This window comes from Scardinius erythrophthalmus, assembly GCF_964197995.2.
Source record: "Scardinius erythrophthalmus genome assembly, chromosome: 5".
Taxonomy (NCBI): Eukaryota; Metazoa; Chordata; class Actinopteri; order Cypriniformes; family Leuciscidae; genus Scardinius; species Scardinius erythrophthalmus.
In genome coordinates, this window is record NC_138225.1 from 35,054,512 (window position 1) to 35,074,905 (window position 20,394).

The window sequence follows — 20,394 nt, forward strand, 5'->3', positions numbered from 1 at the left end:
ATCTCTCTTTTTTTATCGGACCCATCACTTAACCTTCTTTGCTTTCAATTATGAACAGGGGCGTTTCTAGGTTTTAAAAACATCAGGGGCTGAGCCTGAAACATCAGGGGCTGGGGCGGGTAATAAGATAACATGATTCGATACAGAGAATAATGTATATTTTAGGCCTATATGCAGGGGGCAGACTGGTTAAAAAATTCAGTCCTGGCAGTGGCACTGTTGCCACACCAGCCCATATTACCACACAGACACACACATTAAAATGTGAGGTAGTTAGGGGGGTTCGGGGGCAACCGGGCAAGATAACAGATTCTTAATTATGAGAATGAGGATAAATGTTGAAATGAATGATCCACACTAGAAAATGGAAATGCAGAATGTTTCTGCTTATAGTTGACAATACACAATCACATATTCCAAACAGGAATGACCTTAAATGAGAAATCTTTCAAGGATTATTTTGCATAGATGTAAACTTTTTAGCATTAAAGTTTGGTTTCACCAACTTGTTTCTTTCTTGAGTTAATCAATGTTTTTGGCACTATTAAATCAGTTAAATTAAATTTCAATTGTTCACTCATAAAGACACTTGTCACCACCTACTGGCTTAATGATGCAAGTTGCGCAAACACAGACAAGCGGAGTGATACAAACTGTGAAAAGGCTGATGCTGGTGAAATATTCGAACACATTCGAGGATCTTATATATAGGCTACATATCAGAGTTAAATAGGAATACATTGTAATAATGTTAATCAAGCAGCCTAAATCACACGACTGCGCAGCAATATTTAAGCTCATTATACAAATGAAATAATACAGATCTAGACAAATTGGGTTGCTTATAGTTAAAAGAATGTCATGAACGATCATTTAGGCTAGATGTAGCCCTATTTTTTACATTTCTGGTCACAAAATATTTAGTCAGTTTTGATGACTTTGCAATATTGATAAAATATTATAATATTAATAATAAAAAATGAGTAGGGCTACGCCAAAATGTGTAACATTTATGTAGCCTACAGGAATACAAAAGCCCCGAAATAGAGTTTTGACGCAGCTTTAATCTTATGGAGCGAAATATGTGCCATAATTTAACAAACAAATCCAGCATTTTGCAAACAAACTCAATCTACTTCGCAAAGGAAAACTCGACTCGCAAACAAACTCAGTCCGCTTTGCAAAGGAAATCTCGACTCGCAAACAAACAGAAAGCAATGTGCAAGAACAAAGGTCACAAATGCGTGCAGGCAGATTTTCTCACAAATGCGTCCAGGCAGATTTTCTCACAAATGCGTCCTGGCAGATTTTCTCACAAATGCGTCCAGGCAGATTTTCTCACAAATGCAGTTGAGTAACTTCCTCCTCTAAATCAGTAGATGCGCTAAACTATAGGCTAATTTAGCGCTAGTCTCCCAGGAGAAGCTCTGATTTGAAACTTGCCTTTGCCTACAGCTGAGGAAAATGACCGGTGAACGGGTGTGTTTCTGTCTTATTTGATCTATAATCAACCTTTTTGAGGTTTTCTCTTGCCAAACGTTTATTGCATCTAGACAGAAATCCACATTCCTCAGCTGTAGGCAAAGGCAAGTTTCAAATCAGAGCTTCTCCTGGGAGACTAGCGCTAAATTAGCCTATAGTTTAGCGCCATCTACTGTTTTAGAGGAGGAAGTTACTCAACTGCATTTGTGAGAAAATCTGCCTGGACGCATTTGTGAGAAAATCTGCCAGGACGCATTTGTGAGAAAATCTGCCTGGACGCATTTGTGAGAAAATCTGCCTGCACGCATTTGTGACCTTTGTGCTTGCACATTTCTTTCTGTTTGTTTGCGAGTCGAGATTTCCTTTGCAAAGCGGATCGAGTTTGTTTGCGAGTCGAGTTTTCCTTTGCGAAGTAGATTGAGTTTGTTTGCGAGTCGAGTTTTCCTTTGCAAAGTAGATTGAGTTTGTTTGCAAAATGCTGGATTTGTTTGTTAAATTATGGCACATATTTCGCTCCATATAATCTCCCTTTTGGTTATTTCAAAAATTGACGACAGAACACGACGTTACATGCTAGTAGTTTATTTTGCTTAAAAAAAAATAAAGAAAAAAAGTTTATTTTGCGTGATACAGGGCGCGCCGCATTTGCGCGTGATTGAAGAGTGCGCGCCGCGAGCAAACGGCTGACACGACAGTAGGTTAGTTTTTCTGAGTTTTACTGACATATAGCCTGACAACATCTGGTCTGACAGAAGACTGTGCGGCGGTGCTGACTGCGTTATTTTTTATTTTATTTTTAATTGCTGTGAGATTGTTTGCTGTTGCGTGCAAATCCTGGAGATGAACTTGGATAGCTAAATCGCTCATGCGTCTCTGTGTGAGAGTAACCATAGTAACTTTGATCTGCTTGAACACATTTTAATCGTCTTTAATACATGATTGATTCCGAAGGATAGATTAAAAGACCTGGTCATTTTTTTTAAATAAATACAAAATTATTAAAAAATAATAATAATTATCAATAAATTAATTTTTTTGAGATCCGGGGCTATAAAAAAAACATCGGGGCCATGTCTAACGACGCGCCTGATTATGAAATGATTCAAATGAAAACGTTCAAATGATCTTACCTGGACTTACTTTTCAAAATTAGTAATAAAACAATGTTTGCTTAGCATACCATCAAACACTACAATTTATGAGTTTAATATCATGTTTTGCTCCAAAATCACAATACATGTCAGTCGTGTTTGAAATTACTTCTGTGGTTTCATGTTGCTTCTTAACACAGAGTGAGAATTAAATTCTATGATACAAGCTATGTTGATTAGCATTGCATTAAAGGGTTAGTTCACCCAATAATGTAAATTAGCCCATGATTTACTCACCCTCAAGTCCTCCTAGGTGTACATTACATTCTTCTTTCAGATGAATACAATCAGAGTTATATTAAAAAATGTCCTGGCTCTTCCAAGCTTTATAATGGGAGTGAATAGCTGGAAAAAAATAGAAAAAAAAATAAATAAATAATTACTTCACACGGCTCCAGTGGGTTAATAAAGGCCTTCGGAAGCGAAGCCATGGGTTTTTGTAAGAAAAATACCCATATGTATAACTTTATAATCTAAAATAACTAGCTTCCGCCAGACGACCGTCCGCATACTACGCAAATTTACTTGCGCCACAAGAGTAGCCTACACATGTATGACGTAGGATGTAGGAGTATCGTAAGCTAAGACGCCTCTTGCGGTTTAAACAAATAGGGCTGTGCAACAAACTGAAGCTCCTCTTCTATTATTTAGAAATCCTCCGACATTTCTCTTGAAAATTGCTAATTCGCGACTGGTGTTTTGTTTAGCTATTTCCTCTGAGCTTTCCACGTTCGTCATTACGCTGGCTCGGCCTCGGCTAATAGGTCGGCTCAAGAGTTACTCTTTCGCCGTAAATCGCTGTGTACGGCCGTCTGCCAGAAGCTAGTTATTATAGCTAATAAAGTTTTAAATATGGATATTTTTCTTACAAAAACCCATCGCTTCAGAAGGCATTTATTAACCCCCTGGAGCCGTATGGATTATTTTTCATGATGGATGGATGCATTTTTTTGGCCTTCAAAATCTCGCCCCCCCCCCCCCCCCCCCCATTCACTAACAGTATAAAGCTTGGAAGAGCAATGATATTTTCAAATATAACTCTGTGTTTGTCTGAAAGAAGAAAGCCATACACACCTTGGATGTCTCGGGGTGAGTAAATCTTGACATTTTTGGGTGAATTTGCTTAGAGCTATATCACCTTGGTTAAGATTTTGGGCTAAAAGTTAACTAGCTACCAGCAACAAACCAGCTGCCATGTTCCAAACACCAGCTTGACCACTGGTGTGAGCTTGTTTTTTCTTTTCTACTTTTACAAAAATGAATTAATACTTGTGCTTACAGATTTATTTTGAGAGGCTGCAGAATAAAATAGCCTATACAGGGAATTGTAGAGTTAATGTGGTAAACTCTTTCATACATATGAAGCTAAAGCTTTAATTGATTTTCCACAACTCATCTGCCGTAACACTCAAACTGGCAAGACTCAGCAGGGATGTCAGGCCAGATTATTCCTGTAAATGTTTTTTTTTTTTTTTTTTTTTGGCAGGACAGATTGTTTGGTTAAAAGCAATCGGATTGTTAAAGGGATAGTTCACCTAAAATGGAAATTCCTTCATCATTTACTCACCCTCAAGTTGTTCAAAACATGATATTTTGAAGAATATGGATTACCAAACAGTTGAATTCCCCTTTGACTTCCATAGTATGAAAAAAAAAAATACAATGGAAGTCACTGGGCCCAACTGTTTGTTAATCCATATTCTTCAAAATATTTTCTTTTGTGTTCAGCAGAAGAAGGAAATTCATACATGTTTGGTACAACTTGAGGGTGAGAAAATGATGACAGAATCTTAATTTTTGGATGAAATATGGGTGAACTTTAAAGTATGCCATGATTATTTCTGTGTAAACATCCTCAGTTGCCACTTTTAAAATGAAAATAATAAATGTAAAATCAAGAACAAACTTCCTTTAACCATCTGTACACACGGACTGGCCAAAAACCAAAGCATATCCTCCCATTATTTACTATTATTAACAAAGAGCTTTTTGGAAAGGTTTTGATCTGACATCCTTACAGCAATATGGCTACATTCCGGTAAAAGCACAGAAGCGTTCTGGAGGAGGTGCTTGGTCACACCTTATATAGAGAGAGACATCTGAAAAAAAATCACTTGAGCACCAGTCTGGTTCTTGTTGATCTGCAGGGAACAGACATTTCTGTTTTGACGGCTACTGGTCAAGCCTGAATTAGGGGTCAGAGCAGAAACGACTTTTCCAGGAATAAGGGTGGAACACTTTAACTGGATTTGTGACAAAATAAATCCACAATGGGTATTTGGACAAGAATCATATTCAGTTTACAGTTAATTTTACAACTCCTTGATACAGTGAAAACTCAAGGAATTGGTAAGTCCTTAAACCTTATATGTAACCGTTTGTACACTGTAAAAAAAATTATATGATCAATAAGTTATGACAACATATGTTTTTACTTTGCTTTAACTCATCAAAATAAGCAGTTTTCAACTAATGCAAGATTCAGCTAATTTTAAGTCAGTTTAATGTAATTTTAGTTTAAATGACTTAAACATCCAAGTTGATTAGGCTATACTTAAAAATTTTAAGGCAGCATCTTTTTTTTACAGTGCAAGTTAAACAGAATTTCTTTAAGATTCTAGCCATTTTTATTTTTGCATCAAAGAATCGTCAAGTGATTCGTCATTGAATTAAATGTGATGTTGTAGTAGAAAGTAGAAAGTGTTCATTCACTCTATAAATCATTCACTCCATAAATGTCATAAATTGTCTGGAATTCCCCCAGCATGCAGTGTGATTAACAAATCTTAAGATCTGAACACTATATAAAATGACCATTCACACACAGATCAAATCTACCAATGACCTCATTGGATACTTTCCTGAGCTTTCCTGCACAGAGAAAATACAAAAAAAAAGTGCAATGACATTTATGACGCTCTTAAAACCATTTTTTTTTATGTGAAAAACATTTAAAGTCCCCATGAAATCAAAATTGAAGTTCTTTGGCTTTTAGTATGAATATGTTAGCCTTACTATTATCTATAAGGTAGTGTGCTCCAAAACAATGACACAATTCACATTTAGAAGATACAAGCATTCAAAACATACATATTCCACCAATATGGATCAATGATTTTGATGACATCTCTGCACTTCAGCTTCTCGTTATATTTTCTGCCCAATCAAATGCTCTCTAAAGCGACCTGCCCCCTACACTATAAATATACATTGAAGCTGCAGCTAAAATTGGTCACATTTTGCTGTTTTCTACATGGTGAACTATAGGGGATAGGGTCCGGTCCAGAGACACGATAGCACAGAGCGGATCACGTGCGAGAGTCGGCGCATACCAGAAAACATGGAGGAGAATTGGTTTCAGATTAGGAGGAAATTGCAGCTTTACCGAGCTCAACGGCTCTGGCCGGGCTGTGATATAAATGAAACGCTATTGGCTACTTTAAAAAAGGGAGGGAGCTTATCGATATGTCCCTCCCTGTCTTCCTGATTCAGTGGAAATTACGTCAACAACACTTTGAATAATGCTGTGCATTTCAGGGAACTTTATTACTATTATTATTTTTAACTTTAAATAATCTGAAGAACCTTTTCCTAAGAAGAACCCTTGGTTCAATGGATGTTAAAGGTTCCTCTTGGAACCATATGAATTGAATATGAATACGAGTGTACACAAATGAATAAAAAAGCATCAGGACCAAATGCAAAATGTGACAAAAATGCAAATTTTGCAGTTTATGATCTTCTGGCGTCACCGGATTGCTTACCTGACCTTCTGCAAGGAGGAATAAGGGCAAAGAATATGGACAACGTTTTTATCCTTGCGAGCCTGCAGCTGCAGAACAAAGCTCCAACACGTGTCTTCCGCATCTTCAATGCTGCAGATAATACAGATTATTTTGATTTCACTGTTCAGGGGAAACTCAACAAAGGTTTGTCTGATCAGAGCTCACCAATGTGCTTTGTGTTCAAAGGCTCAATAAATACTTGACATGTACACTTAACACTCTTTCTGTTGACAGTCATTTTGAAATATCTGAAAAGCAACGGAAAGGTTGGGACAACAAATTTCGGTAAAGTGCCACTGACAGATGGACAACACCACCACATACTGCTCCACTTCAGTGGGCTGCAGCAGGGCACCCCCACCACGGCTCTCTATGTGGACTGCAGACTGGTGGAGAGAGTGCAGGACGTGCCGCTGGCCTTTAAATCACTGCCACAGGGCCCAAAACGAGTCACACTGAAGACCCTGCTAACCTCAAGCCAGGTAAAACCAAAAAGATTGAACAAATAATAGAATTGTTATGATGAGTTTATATATGCATACAGCAAGTATAATCTATGAATAAACATGTAGGCTACCTGTGTCACAGGATAAGCTGTCGGACCTCAGACTCGTGCTCGATGAGTCTATTGAGAATGTCGTGGAACTTCAGGACTGCAGTGAAGAGAAAGAAACACTGCAACTACTAGGTGCAACTACTAGTTGTACTAGGCTAGTAGTCTTATACAGCTATAGTTTTGTTAAAGGGTTAGTTTTCCCAAAAGTGAAAATTATGTCATTAATTACTCAAACAAACCCTTAAGACTTTCGTTCATCTTTTTAATGAAATCTGAGAGCTTTCATTCCCTCCATTGACAGCATCTAAACACGTAGTAAAGGCATCATAAAAGTAATCCATGAGACCCAAGTGGGTTTATCTCAATTTGATGAAGCGACACAAGTGCTTTGTGCAAAAAACATAATTTACCAGTTTATTCATACAAAATATTAAATCTCCAACGCGAGAGCAGAGCAGACTTGCGCGTCGACACAACACACATGCGCTCATGTTCACGAGAGCAACACGTTGTTTTGCGTGAACGCGCATTAGAGATGAATATTTTGTATTTTGTTTTCATAAAATAGAAGTTAAACCACTGGAGCCACATGGATTACTTTAATAATGTCTTCTTTACTACCTTTCTGGGGCTTGGTGCGTTCAAGTCCTCCTGGGAAGTTTGTACGAGGTGGGAAGTCGTGTTTACGACGTGAGGTGCGTTCAAGTCAGTTTCGTCGGAGCAAGATGGCGGTGTACCTTCTTTTAATGGATTACACGAAAATACAGCAAGGTTTGTTAACTCCTGCTTATAGAAAATGAAGAACAAAGAATGCGCATCAGGTGTGTTTTTCTTTTATGTTTTTAATTAACTTATGAAGCCAATGTAAACTGCATCATTATATAGGCCTATTTATTATATAATTGTTATATTACAATGATATCATATTTTGTGCAGAAAGCTTACTTTGTTATAAATGAAAAAGCCTTACAATGTCGCTGCTAAATACCTGTAAGTATTGTGATATTTATTTTACTATCACTTTTCTCTCAATTAAAATTTACCGTCAACTACAGACGTTGCATCCATTGATTCCGCCATGTTTCTCACTGACACGCCCCCAACTCGTACAGATCGGGGCTTAAAGAAAATCCCAAGCTCCCCACTGGTATTTACGACATTGCGGTGGTGTTCAAGTGCGTTCAACTCGTAATTACGATCTATACGAGATGACTTGAACGCACCAGTAGTACAGGCTGTCAAAAGGAGGCACAGAAAGCTCTCAAATTTTATCAAAAAATCTTCATTTTTGTTCTGAATATTGGAATGATATGAGTGTGACTGTGTGAGTAATTAATGGCAGAACTTTCATTTTTGGGTGAACCAACCCTTTAATAATTGATTATTTGCTTCTAGTACAGAAAATATCACATTATGTTACATTTCTGCAGGAACAACCTCAAAGATGGAAGCTGGCCCAATGTTTGAGCTCATGCGAATGATCCAAGAGTTGAAACAGAAGGTGGATCAGCAGGTAACTTTAAATTGTGTGGGAAAATAGTTCCTTAAAGGGAGAGTTCACCCAAAAAGAAAAATTCTCTAATAATGTAATTACTGTCATGTCGTTCAAACCCGTTTGACTTTTTTTTTTTCTCTATGGGAGAAATATTGACGTGTCGGATTCATGAACGAATTGCTTTTTCGAGTCTGATTTTTTCACTGACTTAGTTGATCCTGTCAACAGAACTCCTCATTCACAGCATTAGTGACCAGAAAAACTATTAAAAATGTTCTACAAAAGTCACTCAACGTAATGAGGGTAAATAAATGACGACAGACTTTTCATTTTTGGGTGAACTATCCCTATAGTTTCTTCAGGAGAATAATGAGCATGTGTTTTCATAACAGACCAAAGAAACTGCTGACCTGAGAAAGACTATCTTGGAGTGTGTTCCATGCAGTGGTAAGATTTTTTTCTATGAAGATATGAAATCGTTATAATGAGAAAACTTTAAAAATCATGTCTGTGCTCAGTCAAGTACGAGTCAATTAGTAGAAGCTTTTAATGAAGATGTTGAAGTAGTCAGACAGGTGAACTCAAGTGTTGTGTTAATATTCAAATGCTTTAGGAACAGAACACACAGTTGGTCACCTACAAAATAAACCATGGTCCATGTGTGGACCAGGGGTCTGTTTTACGCCAGCCATGTGTATCGAAACAGCTGAAGGTGTGAGCTGTGCACCCTGTCCTGAGGGCTACACTGGAGATGGAGTCCAATGTGATGATATAGATGAGGTTAGATTTAAGATTCAGACTTTTTTTTTTTTTTTTAAAGGGCCCGTATTATGCCCCTTTTCACAAGATGTAAAATAAGTCTCTGATGTCCCCAGAGTGTGTATGTGAAGTTTCAGCTCAAAATACCCAACAGATCATTTTTTACAGCATGTTTAAATTGTCATTTTTTGGGGCTCAGAAAAACGCGCTGTTTTAGTGTGTGCCCTTTAAATGCAAATAAGCTGCTGCTGGACGACACAGGGGGCGGAGCTTCATGAGCTCGAGCTCAGTCTCTCAGGACAATTTCATCTCACGGAATGATGATAATATCATATAACTCTCTCATAATATAATAAACTCTCAGAAACGGTGTTCAGTTCGAGTCGGACAATAATGCCTACAGAGTCAGAGTGCTGTATAGAGATGGAACAGGTATAGTTTAGTAGTTTAATTACGGTTATTATAACGTATTTGTCATCTGCTTGTATGTATCCATTATTTATTAATAGCCTACAAGTCTGCTGTCTGAATGATGATCAAACATATACTGATGAGTTTAATAAAGTTTATTGTACATCACACAAAAGATGAAGCGTCAGTTTTACTTCAGAAAATCACCATAAGAGCTGAGTAAACACAGTAAGTTATTAGAAGTGCGCAAGTACATAAACGAATTTCGGTAGAGTTGAGGGAGCATTCCTGTGGGCGGAGGTTAGTCAAAAAACTGTTCTACTGACGTCATTAAAGAAGGAAGTAGAGGGATGTAGTCCAAACGGGCCGTTCGATGTAGTCAACTTCTGTTAAATAAAATATCTCGCTTGGCATTGAACTTTGAGCTTTACAATTTTACAGATATTATTTATACTCATAACAACAACATTACACACTAACTACAGTTTGAAACATGGGATCACGTAGAACGGGACCTTTAATGTTATTGGTACCCAAACATTAGTCTAAACAAAACCTCAACTTGTTTGTTTTTATACATATACTATTATTTATGACTTTCTTGAATCAAGTGTTGCTGTCTATATTGTTCATCTATCCACACATCATTTCCTGTATAAGTATATCTACTAGCTCAGACTGTTCAACACATCTGACAAGGTTTTCTACTTAACTGATGAACAATAAAACTCAGTCAGGAACACATAATGATTTATTAACATTTCATCAGGGTTTCAATAGGGGTTTTATTAGATTAATTATTGTTTAAACTGTTATGTAGGTTCTAAGGTAATTTTCCTGTTGTTTTATAGAACTTTTCACAGATCGCTGTGCAACCGTGTGACTTAAACGTCATTATACTATGTACTGAGCATTTTTTGTTGAACACCATAAATCAAGCTAACCTTATATACTGTTCAATTGTAGTGCCAGTTCAACCAATGTTTCTCTGGTGTACGGTGTATTAACACTGCGCCAGGGTTCAGATGCGAGATGTGTCCACGAGGTTTCTCTGGCCCAGAGATCCAGGGTGTGGGCGTTGACTACGCTCAGGCAAACAAACAAGTGCGTATTTGGAACAATGCAAAGCTTCATTTCATTTTTATTTACCACTATGTGCAAATGTATATGTGTATAGAATATGTACACTACCATTCAAACGTTTGGGGTCAGAAAGATTTTTAATTTAAGTTAATTAATACTGTTATACAGCAGGGATGATGCATTAAATTTATGTAAATTGACAGTAAAGACAAAAAAAAAAATCTTCTATTCTATTCTATTTCTATTCATCATTAAATCCTTAAAAAAAAAAATTTTCAACATTGAGCAGCATATTATACTGATTTCTGACGGATCATGTGACACTGAAGACTGAAGTAATGATGCTGAAAAATGAGCTTTGCCATCACAGGAATAAATTACATTTTAAAATTGTTATTTTAAATTATGATAATATTTCACAGTATTACTGTTTTACTGTGTTTTTGATCAAATAAATGCACATTGTGAGCATAAGAGACTTCTTTCAAAACTTAAAAAAATCGTATCGACCCCAAATGTATGTGTAGATCTCCTTTATTTTTGTAATAAGATATTTAAAAGTTCCCCCATATATAAGGATTTTAATTCTGTGATATACAGTATGTCATGATACTGAATGATTACTGTATTATAAACCATATTTACATGTTACTCCAATTACATGTACAAACAAAAGTATTGCAGTGACACTCATAGAGAAATTTTTTTATAATTTCTAATAAAAAAAAGTAGTGATGTTAGTGCAATACAGTGATTAACAGCAGATTTATCCTTTTTTATCAGATCTGTAATGATATTGATGAGTGCCAGGTGGACAACGGTGGCTGCACACCCAATTCATACTGCCATAACACAGTGGTAAGATAATAGCCTAACTATCACCCATTATACTAATGTGACCTGTGGAAAGCACTTTAAATATAGATAAATGTGAGCATTTTGCTTTCTTGTAGGGTGCGTTTCACTGTGGGAACTGCAAGACCGGATTCACGGGTGACCAGAAAACTGGCTGCAAAAGCACTGGCCCGGGCACTGGCCCTCCTGTATCTGACAGGCTGTGTGGGAACGGCCAGCCAAATCCATGTGACATCAACGCAGAGTGTGTTGTGGAGAGAGATGGGAGCATCAGCTGTGTGGTGAGACATCAAGCATTCAGACAGATGTTTTATTTACTATCATGCTTAAGCAGTTGTAATTTCCATGCTTTTGATCCATTTGACATGCTTCAAAATCTTGTTGCTTTTAGTGCAAAGTTGCCTGGGCAGGAAACGGCTATGTCTGTGGAAAAGACACAGATATTGACGCCTATCCAGATAACAAACTTCAATGCAGAGATGGAACCTGCAAGAAGGTGATATTCATACTCATATTCATGTTATTTCTGTTAGAAATTTACAATAATGTTCAGTTTGCTAGCATTAGTTAATGCTTTAGATATCATTAACTGACAACGTTTCACAATTATCAATCCAGATCTACAAATATATACTACCATACAAAAGTTTGGCATCAGTAAGATTTGTTGTTGTTTTTGAAAAAAATATCTTATTCTCACCAAAACTGCATTTATGCATTTAAATGTTTTGACTGAATTCAGAGTTGAAAAAATCGTAATTTCTGTCAAAAAATCATACTGATCCCAAACTTTTCAATGAAATTGAATAACATTTAATAACGTTTGTGCAACTTGAAATTATTACAATTTTGCATCATTCAATTAACATTAACCAAGCTTAAGAAATGCTGAAATTTATTGTATTAATTAATTAACCTTATTGTAAAGTACGGAAGAGGATTAGGGCCAAGCAATAATAAAAAAATAAAACCATCTCGAGATTAAAGTCATTATAATGCGAAATTAAACTTGTTAAATTTCGCGGAAAAAAAAAAGTCGAAATACAATCTTGAGAATAAACTCATTAAATATCGAGAATAAAGTTGTTGTGTTTCGAGAAAAAACTCGTTAAATTTCAAGAAAAAAAACTCGAAATACAATCTTGAGAATAAACTCATTAAATTTTAAGATTTTTTTCTCGAAAAACAACGACTTTATTCTCGAAATTTAATGAGTTTATTCTCAAGATTGTATTTTGAGTTTTTTCTCGAAATTTAACGAGTTTTTTCTTGAAACACAACGACTTTATTCTCGAAATTTAATGAGTTTATTCTCAAGATTGTATTTTGATTTTTTTCTCGAAATTTAACGAGTTCTTTCTCGAAACACGACTTTATTCTCGATATTTAATGAGTTTATTCTCAAGATTGTATTTCTACTTTTTTTCTCGAAATTTAACGAGTTTAATTTCGCATTATAATGACTTTAATCTCGAGATGTTTTTATTTTTTTATTATTGCTCGGCCCTAATCCTCTTCCGTAGTAAAGTGTTTACCAGTTTATCTTAATTTTCATTTTCAGGATAACTGCATGTTTGTTCCAAATTCGGGCCAAGAAGATGCAGACAGAGATGGGAAGGGAGACGCCTGTGATGAGGATGCAGATAGTGATGGCATCGTTAATGATCAGGTACAGATAACACATCATTTCATTATAACCAATTCTTTTCTTGAACTGAAAAGCTCCCATCAGTCCCTGCATGAATGTATTCCTTCAGGACAACTGCTGGTTGGTACCTAACATAGACCAGAAGAACAGCGATAAAGATCTTCATGGTGACGCTTGTGATAATTGCAAAAACGTGGAAAACCAGGACCAGCGGGACACAGACAAGGACGGACTGGGAGATGCCTGTGATGATGACATAGATGGGGATGGTAATTTAATTCAGCTTATATTTTGTCAAAGATCAACTTTTCCATACTTTTTGCTCACATTTTTCCATGTGCCATCCGGCTGTTATTTGGCCGAGGACTTTTTGTTGTTGCAGAAATGGGGTGTTATGTTTTGAATATCCTTTTCACCCTTTGGGCCTGTTTTTTATCTGGATTTTCCTGTGCTTAGATCAATTTTATGAGGAGAAACAGAAGCTTCTGTGCTTTTAAAGCTCAAATTCTGAGATCTTTTGCTTGCTCGGGTCATGTAAAACTGAAGTGACATGTAGCTGTATAAACAGCGTCTATAAGGCACCACACTGAAAATATTGTTTCAAATGAACAATTATTTGTTCCAGTCTGAAAAGTGTAAAATCAAGCCCAGGCAGCTCTTGACATTTACGGTCTGCTCATCAAGGCAGAAATCCAGACACTTGACTTGATTCTTTATAGCTTGGTCATGTCTCCTTTAAGCAACCACATTTCCACCAAGAACCTGAGCCGAGCCAAGAGCTGCTGACGCGTGGAAACAATTCCACAGAAGTCCTTCTGAAACACTGCCACCCTGTGACATAACCCAACAAATCGGACACAAAGACATCACTGTACCCAACTCTATAACACCGCAATACATTTCTCCTGATGGAGTTTGCTCCATTCAATGATATTTTCGACAGAACGTCTCTGTTTACCTTTATGATACTTTATTTTATACCCTGGCTCTTACTCATCTGTTGATGAACTACTGAATGCATCCTTGTACTGTCTGTACTTCTGATAGGCTTGAAGAACATCTTGGATAACTGTCAGCGGGTTCCAAACCCAGATCAGAAGGACAAAGATCATGATGGCGTTGGTGATGCATGTGACAGCTGCCCTGAAATGCCAAACCCCAACCAGGTACCAAACAACATTATTACTACCTGTCCCTTATTCTATTCTATTCTATTCTATTCTATTCTATTCTATTCTATTCTATTCTATTCTATTCTATTCTATTCTATTCTATTCTATTCTATTCTATTTTATTCTATTCTATTCTATTCTATTCTATTCTATTCTATTCTGTGTATTTTAATTATTGGATATTTGAGGATGCAAGTTTTCCCCTATTTTTATATTTCATATTACTTTTTGTATAATTCTAACTTAAAACCTAATTTAAAAGGATAGCACTAGACTATGGCAAGTATTTATTTTTAAAAAGAACTGTTTCTTGAAGAACGCTTGCCTATCTTTATTTTAGGCACTTGATCAACTGTTCATCTCAAAATTAATACTTATCCATTTTTCATACCAGGCTCATAATAGTTCATTTAAAAAAATACTTGAATAAACGTTAAAAAAAATTCAATAAACGTTAAATGAAAAAAAAAAAATTCAGCTAGTTTCCCAGGCAAAATGTCTCTTTTTAATTTAGTTTAACTTAATGCACTAAAATAACTAAAACTGAAATAAAAGGGAGAAAAAGTTCTAGATTACGTATGTAACCCGGAACGAGACACAGCGCCATAGAGTTGACGATATGAGGAATGCCCTCAGCTTCAACGGTGTCTGAACACTTGTACCAAACAAACCAATTTTATTGGCTGACGGCAGTCTATGATGTCAAGGCGCCTACAAAATACGTCATCAACTCTTTTGTCTGAAGGATGCTGCGTTGAAAGGCTCGTCCCCCTTCTCAGGGAACCAAGGTTACATACGTAACCTAGACGTTCCCTTTCAAAGTGGAACTTCGACGTGGCGTCATGGAGTTGGCGCTATGGGGAACCAGCACCCACTCCGCCATGCTTTGGATATGCAATAACAAACGGAACTGAGTGATTTTTGTGAAAAACCGATCATAATTTCCATTCAACCTGCTCTACCCTAAAGTGTATCTTGACAGCAGCTCATGAAAGGGAGCATGACCCTCCTGATGATCCTCCTGTGTTTGATTACCATTAAACCTAGTTTTGGAAATATATCCTCGTCTCCGTCTGCCCATAATTTTCATTACCCAGACTCCAGACCCCAAGGAAGCCGCAGGGGAGCTAGGCCCTACTTAAAAACCCCAGTGTAACTGGGGGAAAGCAGCTCATACCCTGCCTTGATAAAAGGTACTTTACCTAAGATCCGCTACAGCTAGCGTTTTGTGGCTCAACCCTAATATAACGTTTCTCTAGAAACGAGCCCAATAGCTGGCCCTGGTGACACCAGGGAAATTCGTTCCATCTCTGTCACCACCACTTCTACCAAAGAGGCAGGACGTCCTCAGACATAACCAGTCAGAGAGTTTCATGGTAGAAACATTCTAATGTCTAATGGTTGGCTCTTTCTGCTCAATTCCTATTTAGTGACAGATGCTCATAAGCGTGAGTCAATCAGTTCACATTTCTCTTTGACTCACCAGCACTGCTAAGTGTACTGGAAGGAGATTTACTAAAAAGACCAATAACCACAAATTAAAAAGAGGGTCGTCGTAAGGATTACCGCGACCACTTGCAAATTTATTACTACTAAACCAGTACATGATGAATTGACACAAGATTTCATAATTTCATTGTGGTCAAGCAGCCACACCATCCTTCTGACTCTGTCTCCAAGACAGGTCAGGGGGCTTAGAGGAAGCCAAGGGTTTGGACTTGGCCTTCAGGAGACTAAACCTCCTAAAGGCAGCGGACTGCACCCTCGCCTCCGTAAATCTCTTTACCACCGTCTCTACTGAGGTGCCAAAGAATCCGGAGTGCGAGATCGGGGCATCAAAGAGGAAAGACTTTTTGACAGATTGAGCCACAACAAGTGTCTCTCCATAACTCTCTCGTGAACTTAAAATTGTGAGTAATTTAAACTCAAATTTCTGTGTTCATATTTGTTCTGTAAATTTACATGCTAAATAAAGTACATTTAGCATGTGCCATGAGCACTGTGGATTTTAACTGAAATTGGTAAGATTAATTGTTTCCAGAGCTGCAACTTAATTTTTTTGAGAAATCAACTTAAAAATGTGCCTTTGTGTTACAAATTATGAAGTTCCTGCAGTTTGTTGGTTGAACATAATTTTATTCCAAGTTGTCATAACTCAAAAAGATTGATGCAAACTTAATTTTTCTTGTTAAACCAACACATTACTGGCATAAAAACAGACAATGGAAATGAGACAAACACAATACAACGCAGATTCGAAGGAAATAGCTGTTGCGTAAATGTGTGGGCCGGTCGAATTAGCAAAAAAGGTCCATTGTCAAAAGCGCAGAGATGTAGGAAGCACTATTCACACAGAAATTATTTCTATGCATGGATTCCGACTGGATGTCGCCGATGAAATTTCGCCAATTAATGGTAAATGTGACCGCACCTTAATGTGCATTATTTAATTTATTTTTTTCTTCTGTATGTTGTATATTTCATTTTTAATATTACTCTTTTCTTTCAATCAGTCTGATGTTGACGATGATCTTGTAGGAGACACTTGTGACACAAACATTGACAGGTAGAGTCTGCTTTACTTTTTACCTTGACGGTCAATATAAAACAAGTTTATAACTGAGGTCTTTGTTCCAGTGATGGAGATGGTCATCAGAACACCAAAGACAACTGCCCCAACGTCATTAACAGCTCACAGCTGGACACCGATAAGGATGGGCTCGGGGACGAGTGCGATGATGACGATGATAATGATGGCATCTTGGATAATAAAGATAACTGTAGACTGGTGCCAAACCCAGACCAGACGGATGAAAACAGTACGCACAGCAACATTTTCTTAGTAGGATGTCATAACACAAGTTATTCAAGCAAAATGTTTCTGGTCTACTTTTATTTTATTTTAATTAATGACATTTATTTGTTTTTAAGTGTCCAAATAACGTTTGGGGCCACTGCATCATAATGTGCTTCACTAATTTTACACTAATTTTTTTAATAAAAAAAATAAGACCACTGATAAAAATAGAAATCATCTTTTGCTCTTCCACTTTGACAGATGATGGGGTGGGTGACATCTGCGCTGGAGACCTGGACAAAGATCACGTGATAGACACGATCGACATCTGCCCTGAGAATGCAGAGATCACTCTGACCGACTTCAGGGAATATCAGACCGTGGTTCTGGATCCAGAAGGAGAGGCTCAGATCGACCCCAACTGGGTTGTTCTTAATCAAGGGATGGAGATTGTCCAAACCATGAACAGTGATCCAGGACTAGCTGTTGGTGAGCTTATTTGACCCAAATCATTCAAAAACAAGAAAATAATATCAAGCATTTCCATAGTGAAAAGACCAGCTAGATAGCCCAACACCAATCCAGCATGAGCCTGCCTGGACCAGCATGGAAATTCATACTGGTCTTACTGGTCATCATTTACTCAACAAAGATTTTTAGAAAAATAATCCATCTCTGAGTCCAGATAATGCAAGAGGACAGGACCCTCAAAGCTGACACTTCAAAAACCATGCAAAATGAACACGATGGTGACCCCAGTGACCTTCTGATAGGTGACAGCATTGTAAAGCACTATGCCAGCTCATTGTGAAGGTTGATGTTAGCAAGCATTGTGAAGATCACACAAGGACCGTCACAATATGCTGACGTTTACTTTAAGTGCAAATTCATGGACGCACATATGAAGACATTGAATCAGAAGACATTGAATCATCCACTGTGGTCGTACATGGATTACCGTCATGTTCGTTTTCTGTGGTTTTTGAAGCATCAACTTTGAGGGTCCCATCCACTTGCATCATATGGACTCACAGAACTGGATTATTTTTTTCTAAAGATCTTTGTGTGTGTTCCACAGAAGAAAGTGGTTGAACTTTAGTATTTTGAAAATCTGGGTCAGAACATGACACAATCTTACCAATCACTACAGGATACACAGCATTCAGCGGAGTGGACTTTGAGGGAACCTTCCACGTGAATACAGTGACCGATGACGACTACGCGGGCTTCATCTTTGGCTACCAGGATTCCTCCAGCTTCTACGTGGTGATGTGGAAGCAGACGGAGCAGACATACTGGCAGGCGGTGCCATTTCGAGCTGTGGCTGAGCCTGGCATTCAGCTTAAGGTCCCGGGCGCTCTACATCTCTATTACTGTCTGTCTGAATGCTCAGCGTGTGCTTTTACCATTACCGCTGCTCCGCTGAGGCCTCGGCAAATCTCGAAAAGTGCTTTTGGCCAAACTCTGAAGTGTGCAAAAATACTTAACTCATGTTAAATCTGAAACCAAATCATTATTTTGCGCTTCAAGTAAGTCGCAATTAGATTTGATTATTCGACTGAAGACATTCATCAATATATTGTGCATTTCTAGGCTGTAAAGTCTAAAACCGGGCCTGGGGAGTTCTTGAGGAATTCACTGTGGCATACTGGAGATACAAATGACCAGGTGCGTTTGCTGTGGAAAGACCCTCGTAATGTGGGCTGGAAGGACAAGGTGTCGTACCGCTGGAATCTGATGCACAGACCCCAAGTGGGATACATCAGGTTAGATGCTGTAAATATTGGAGACTTCAGACTTTACTGGAGAAACAATTCACTGAAGCAAAGCAACATGTTTTTGGTTTTTCTCTGTTTTGGCACAGAGTTAAGTTCTATGAAGGTACCGACCTGATTGCCGACTCTGGAGTTGTTATTGACACCAGCATGAGAGGGGGACGTCTCGGTGTGTTCTGCTTTTCACAGGAAAATATCATCTGGTCCAACCTGAGATATCGCTGTAACGGTGAGTGTAGTGCTCAAACAATACTAGAGGAACAGGTTGTATTTTCAGCGTATCTTAATTTATGTCTTTTGGCATTAACAGACACAATCCCTGAAGACTTTACAGAGGAACAAGGCCAGCAGTAATGAAACTAAGCTGGGAAGAAAGAGGAGAGCACTATAAGTGGTAAAACACCACGTTTACTACACAAGAATGCTTTTCAGCCAAAAAGAGCAAAGCCTGTGCGCTACGACACTAAACACTCACTTCAATATAAATAAATGCATATTTTCAGGATTTGTGCTTGCACTTTCTGGAGATTGTCATTGAACTGTAATATATAAGTGATAGTTCACCCAAAACGGACAATTTTGTCATCATATGCTCACTGTTGTGTTGCTCCAACCTTTATGAAAAAGAAAACCCACTAACGTTTAAAAGTTTGGAGTCAGTAAGAAATCATTTTTTAAAGAAATGAATACTTTTATTCAGCAAGGATGCATTCAATTGATCAAATTTGACATTAAATACATTTATAAAAGATTTCCATTTCAAACAAATGCTAAACTTTCTATTCATCAAAGTAAATGATCAGTTTCTACGATAATATTAAGCAGTACAATGCTTTTCAACACTGATAAATGTTTCTGGAGCGGCAAATCAGCATATTAGAATGATTTCTGAAGAATCATGTGACACTTAAGACTGGAGTAATGATTTAGCTTTGCCATCAGGAATAAATTAGTTGTTTTAAATTATTTTAAGTTTGAAAAATCTTACCCTTGGTTTCACAGACAAGGCTTAAAGGAATAGTCCACTTAAAAAGGAAAGTCATTTACTCACCCAAAAATGGTTTCAAACCTGAATTGAAACGGTAACCAGACAGTTGATGTGCCCCAGTGACTTCCATGGTAGAAAAAAAAAATACTATGGAAGTCACTGGGGTACATCAACTGTTTGGTTACCAACATTCTTCAAAATATCTGAGATCAGCAGAAGAAAGACATTTATTCAGGTTTAAAGTTGATCCCAAACATTTAATTTTCCATACTGCAATAGTTCATAGTGACCATGGATGTAAACTTAAAAAACAAAAAATCCTGCAAATGTTCCATACAACTGGTCTGCTCTATTTTAAGTCCTCTGCAGTCATTGTGTGAGGAACTGACTGATATTTAACACTGATTTAAGCTCAATGAAGGTAGTTTGAACATAAC

The 20,394-nt window shown here is 37.5% G+C and overlaps 1 protein-coding gene across 1 annotated transcript; it reads left to right on the forward strand.

Moving 5' to 3' along the window:
- Positions 1-4,745: 4,745 nt before the first annotated feature.
- On the forward strand, positions 4,746-19,473 carry thbs4a (thrombospondin 4a). The gene is made up of 21 exons (XM_081366970.1): positions 4,746-4,982; positions 6,365-6,562; positions 6,653-6,900; positions 7,007-7,106; positions 8,405-8,487; positions 8,862-8,916; positions 9,083-9,249; positions 10,606-10,743; positions 11,506-11,580; positions 11,676-11,858; positions 11,969-12,073; positions 13,139-13,246; positions 13,335-13,494; positions 14,273-14,391; positions 16,911-16,963; positions 17,035-17,216; positions 17,456-17,683; positions 18,345-18,541; positions 18,788-18,960; positions 19,059-19,198; positions 19,280-19,473. Exons 1-21 carry the CDS (start codon positions 4,904-4,906, stop codon positions 19,321-19,323), a joined length of 2,835 nt encoding a protein of 944 aa, XP_081223096.1. The 5' UTR covers positions 4,746-4,903; the 3' UTR covers positions 19,324-19,473.
- Positions 19,474-20,394: the final 921 nt, after the last annotated feature.